Source organism: Garra rufa, chromosome 20 (genome assembly GCF_049309525.1).
Source record: "Garra rufa chromosome 20, GarRuf1.0, whole genome shotgun sequence".
NCBI lineage: Eukaryota > Metazoa > Chordata > Actinopteri > Cypriniformes > Cyprinidae > Garra > Garra rufa.
This window is the reverse complement of record NC_133380.1, coordinates 34,146,457-34,152,189: the sequence shown is the minus strand read 5'-3', so window position 1 is coordinate 34,152,189 and position 5,733 is coordinate 34,146,457. Positions and strand designations below refer to the sequence as shown.

At 37.3% G+C, this 5,733-nt stretch overlaps 1 protein-coding gene across 1 annotated transcript in view; it reads right to left on the bottom strand.

Annotated features, from left to right (window-relative positions):
* Positions 1-5,445, bottom strand: part of abcb11b (ATP-binding cassette, sub-family B (MDR/TAP), member 11b) — a 31,751-nt gene extending 26,306 nt beyond the window's left edge. Inside the window, exons 1-6 of the mRNA XM_073825305.1 lie at positions 5,271-5,445; positions 5,082-5,175; positions 4,986-5,004; positions 4,872-4,898; positions 4,739-4,793; positions 3,403-3,647 (exon numbers count right to left, since the gene is read on the bottom strand). Of these exons, the coding sequence (XP_073681406.1) occupies positions 3,403-3,647; positions 4,739-4,793; positions 4,872-4,898; positions 4,986-5,004; positions 5,082-5,157 (422 nt within the window). The 5' untranslated portion in view covers positions 5,158-5,175; positions 5,271-5,445. The remainder of the gene's footprint in view (positions 1-3,402; positions 3,648-4,738; positions 4,794-4,871; positions 4,899-4,985; positions 5,005-5,081; positions 5,176-5,270) is intronic.
* Positions 5,446-5,733: the final 288 nt, after the last annotated feature.

Sequence of the window (5,733 nt, the reverse complement as noted above, 5' to 3'; positions counted from 1 at the left end):
AAAAACTTAACAGAATATTTATTTAGGAAATTAAAAATCTTGCTGTCTTCCTCGTCAGAACCCTAGATGGGGTCAGCTGGCACAACAAAACTGACTTCTATCCATAGAATTGTTGAGTAGACAGCTGCGAAAGAAAAGGTTTCTGAGTCAGTATCAAGCCCATGTTGATTTGTTTGTGAAAGAAAAGTGCAGATCTACTGAAAACATATAATATTCACATAAATAGTAAATTTATAATAAGAACTGAAAAAAATAGCATTAAGTACTGGTGGGACCACCTATTTTAGCAGAAATAATAAACACCAATCTATTGGTACTAAAACCAAAATTACAAATTTTTCACTGTTTATTTCTTGATCATTTAAATAAATGGTTTAAGTTTGACACTGGATTACTGATTCATGGTTTACAAGCCTTTGCAATATTCAGTGGACAAAAAACAGGCATAAAAACAGCCAAACTATCACTTGCCTTACTTTTACCTGAACCGGGCGTATGTCTAAAAATGGACATTCTGTTGTGTTACCACAAACGGGCGTATGATCAAATATGATCACACCATTTTTTTTACCACATCGTTCACTAATTTATAGAAATCAAACGCAAACAACGTCTATATCACCATATAGCACAACTATTCAGCTATATAATGTGTGAGTTTTATTGACTTACCATTGTGCATTTCGATGCTTTCTCCATTTTTGTGGGACAAAGTAGGAGCGTAAATCAGCATTTTCTCATTCCGGAAGCACGCTGAAGTTTGAAACGCCCCAGACAACTTCCGATTGGTCAGATGCCATTGTGTCGCTATCAGTGACGTAGACTAACATCCGTTGATTGGCTGGGACAAATCCATGTGCTTACACGATCTCATACAAGGGAGGCAGACGCTATTGAAAATGTTCGATTAAGTGATCAAATATGGTGCCTTGCCCTATAAAGGGTTAATACTGTATTTAAATGGACAGAATTTGAAATCTAAGACTTTGTTTCATATCAGAACAAAGCACAAAGCTTATTGTGATTTATTCGATGGGAGGTGCGTTATAGAAGGTCAATACTTTCTTATTTGTTTGGTCAGTTAAAGGAACACTCCACTTTTTTTGGAAATAGGCTCATTCTCCAACTCCCCCCGAGTTAATAAGTTGAGTTTTTGCCGTTTTGAAATCCATTCAGCCGTTCTCCTGTTCTGGCGATATCACTTTTAGCATAGCTTAGCATAGATCATTGAATCCTATTAGACCAATAGCATCACATTCAAAAATGACCAACGAGTTTCGATATTTGTTGTATTTAAAACTTGACTCTTCTGTAGTTATATTGTGTAGTAAGACCGGTGGAAATGCAAAGCTGCGAGTTTCTAGGCTGATAATATTAGGAACTACACTTCCATTCCGGCGTAATAGTCAAGGAAGTTTGCTGCTGTAATAAGGCTGAAGCAGGAGCAGTAATACCACGCTGCACATGTGCAAATGCTAAACTAGCTGGGAACTCATTTCTGATAATACTCTGCCTGCTTCAGCCATATTATGGCAGCAAACTTCCTTGACTATTACGCCGGAATGGAAGTGTAGTTCCTAATCTTATCAGCCTAGAAACTCGCAGCTTTGCATTTCCACCGGTCTTAGTACACAATATAACTACAGAAGAGTCAAGTTTTAAATACAACAAATATCGAAACTCGTTGGTCATTTTTGAACGTGAAGCTATTGGTCTAATAGGATTCAATGATCTATGCTAAGCTATGCTAAAAGTTTTATCGACAGAACAGGAGAACGGCTGAATGGATTTCAAAACGGTAAAAATCTACTTAGTGACTCGGGGGGAGTTGGAGAATGAGCCTATTTCCAAAAAAAGTGGAGTGTTCCTTTAACGTTACCTGGATGCGCAGCCATATTGGAGAAACTCGGATGTAACGTAAACAACAGCATGGCTTGCACGGTTAATGTACTACTGAATAGGTTGTTCTGCTAATTAATGCTGTCTAAACCACTGAACAAATGTGTGGAAGTTGCTGAATCATATAGAGAAGGACTTAGTAAGCAGGAAACTGCACAATATTTTGACAAACTAAAGTTAAAGGTGGTAAAGATACATACAAGCAGTATTAATTAAGATATTAGCCTAATATGTCACCTACCTGACTGGAAATGATAAGAGCGAACATGAATGTTGTCAAGATTCTTGCCCTGGAAATCCTGGTTCAGTTTGGGCAACTACAAATGCCTTTTGTTCCTCAGGCAGTTTTTGCACTCTTTTCCTCGATTTGTTATAACTTTTGGCAGTCTATAGTACTACAAATGTTTTTCCCTGTCTGACTGATTAGTACAACCCAAAACATGACAATAATTGGCCATTTTCAGCAGCAATAATCAGCTAAATTTACAAGTTTCGTTCGTTCTGTTTGTTTACACTTAGTGACGCCAATATGGCTGATTGATGACACGTCATAAAAACAATATATAATGCTACATTTATGAACTAAAAGCAGGCTAAATTAATCAATTCTTGGATTTAAAGGGGTCATCAGATGCAAAACTAACTTTTACATGTTGTTTGAACATTAATGTGTGTTGGCAGTTTGTGCACCCTACAATCATTTCACGAGTTCCCACTTACATATAATTAGCTGGAGTATGTAAGCATGTTTGGCGTGCTGTCCAGTGCTTGTCGGTGTGACGGCACACAGTTGATTGACATGAGCGTCTTACCTTAGACCCACCCTCACTGAGCTGAAACAGTCCCAATACCATCGCCATTGTGTGACTCAGGTGCAGAGGAAGACTCTAATTGAGCGATTGAGGTGTTCTGTTGTTGGATGTAATAATGAACATAGCAGTCGTCATTTACTCTCTACATCTGAGCCACTTAAGAGGCAGAGGACAAGGTTACTTTAAAAGGAAAGCGCCGATCCCGATCTACATATGCGTCTATGTTCGTGTGAATCATTCGTGATGCAGCTTCATCCACAGCAGAAGTGAGTATAAGGGTTTTTTATGCATCTTTGCAAATGGCCTTTCTTAATAATGTGCTTGTTGGCAAGTTTTGCTGACAAACGCGACTAAATGCGGCTAAAGTAAACATTACAGCTAGTAATCCCACAGCAGAAAGGGGCGGGGCGAGCAGAGCTCATTTGCATTTAAAGGGCCCATGCGATAAAATGAGCTGATATTTTGCAGAGCTGATTTTGACAAGGTAAAACAGTGTTTTTTCACACTACTATTGAGAATTTTTAGTATATTAGAGACTTTTCATTAAGATCGTATGAACTTGTGGAAAATGGGCAACCGATGACCCCTTTAAGAATCAATATCGCTTTGTAAAAATGAGAATCGCTTAAAATCGAGAAATAAATATTTTTTTCACCCAGCCCTAAATAAAAATGTGAAAACACGCTCTTACCCGCATGATTTGGTCATGTTCAGTGCCAGGTTTTCTTCCTCCGTCAGGTTTCTATATTGTATAGTGTTGTTCACACATACTTTCTCCGGGTCGTTAAGCTCGTTGAGCTCGATGTCGTACTCTATGAAGGTGTCCGTCAGCAACCCAAACACTAGCAGTATCAGCGGCTGCGCTGAACCATGAGCGATCGCACATAAGCTTCCAAAAATCATCATGCAGATCTCCCGGCAGGTGGCAAAGCGAAACTTAAGGTGAAATCAACAATAAAACATAACTAGTAGAGCTTTTATCGACTGCATAATATTTAAATGGACCAAAAATGGGCCTACTGCAGTATCTTGAACCAGATAAACTTATAAACAATTAACCCTTGATTTTTGTCAGTTAACCATTTAAGGAAAAGTTCACTTCCAGAATAAAAATGTCCTGAAACTTTACTCACCCCCATGTCACCCAATATGTTCATGTCGTACTTTCTTCAGTCGCAAAGAAATGAAGGTTTTTAAGGAAAACATTCCCCTATATAATGGACTTCAATGGTGGCCAACAGGTTGAAAGTCCAAATTGCAGTTTCAATGCAGCTTCAAAGGGCTCTACATTATCCCAGTCGAGGAATAAGGGTCTTATCTAGTATAACGATTAGTGATTTTCCTTCAAAAAATATATAGTTTTTAACCACAAATGCTCGTCTTACACGTAACATATGCGGAAGTACTCACCCAGTGTTTACAAAGTGAACATGCAAAGAAAGTCAAACGTCCTAAAAAAGGTAAAACAACAATGTTGGACGATTTAAAAGTTGGAGTTTTTCGTCCAAGTAGATTACGCAATGCGTGAAGACCTGTATATGCATTGCAGAGCTAGTGCAAGACAAGCATTTGTGGTGAAAAAGTATATACATTTTTATTTTTTAATTTCGCTAGACCCTTATTCCTCGGCTAGGATTGTATACAGCCCTTTGAAGGTGAAATGCAATTTGGACCTTTAACCCATTGATCCCCATTGAAGTCCACTATATGTAGAAAAATCTTGCATTTTTTTCCTCACGAAAAAAAAAACATTATTTTCGACTGAAGAAAGAAAGACATTAAAATATTGGATGACATGGGGGTGAGTAATTTATCATGAAATTTTCATTCTGCAAGTGAACTTCTCCTTTAAAAACTACAAGTTCACTATTGTAGCCAACAGGTGTCCATCAAATAAAATCCATGTAACAATAAAAACAATTTTAACCCAAAAAGGACAATCACAAAACATTGTACCCTCTAAAAACAGTAATGTATTTGAAAGGCATGATTTTATATTCCTTGTTGTTATAATAAATAGGTATTACCAGCTGAAAGAAGCTGACACGGATGGCTGGTTCTACTGTCTGGCCATTTTTGGACCTGTGAATTAAATAGTTTTTGAGGAAATCTAAGAAAATAAGCTTCCGTCGACAAGAAAAATGAGAAAAAGATGCTTACTTCTTATTCTTTCCAGAAGCCATTGTCCTGTAATAATACAATTTCAGTGAAAGAAACATTAATGCTTAATTTAGAAAAAAAAAAAAAAAAATTAGGTTATATATAAGAACTTACATGTAATCGCCATTTGTCTCTGTAACAGAATCAATATGTTCATTAACATCTTAACAGAGTGTGTTATAGATTTGAGAAAAAGTTGAAAAAGTTTACCTTCATCTGAAAATTCATAACCATCATTTTCCAGTCCAAATCTCTTGACGCTGCGCAGCTTTACGGTTCCTGGCATCGTTCTGTCTGTTCTTGTCTTAATGGCATTTAGAAAACAGATGCTTCAGGATAATTGAATCACAGAAGAACATAACGTATCATTTCAAATTTAACCCAACACTGAAAACGCACCCTGCTGATCCAAAGTGCCTCTTCTTTTTTATGTATTTGTTTTAATATTGAAAATTCTTCCCAGGATACTCCTAAAATCCAGTCATGTTCTTAGCAAAAGTCTGGGTAGGTTTCTCTTCAGCTGTGTTGGAGTGAATCCCTCAGTTGTTGCAGACAGTATGTGTATGTAGTTAAATGTCTTGGTCGGTTTGGCTCAGGTGAGGTAACTGTCCGGCAGGTTTGTTCTGTCGGGGAGGGTGAATGACCTCCGTATACAAACACTGACATGAGATAATAATCCCAAAAAATCAATAGAACTATTCAACCACATGGGCTCACAAGATATGAGGATTACTATGATAGTATTTTGACATTTATGCTTGAAATCTCATTAAACATAAGATCAAATAGTTCAGACAGCATCACCAGGATTTTTAAGGAGCATCCAAGTGGATGGTCATTTTTCATACAGTCATTTTATGCA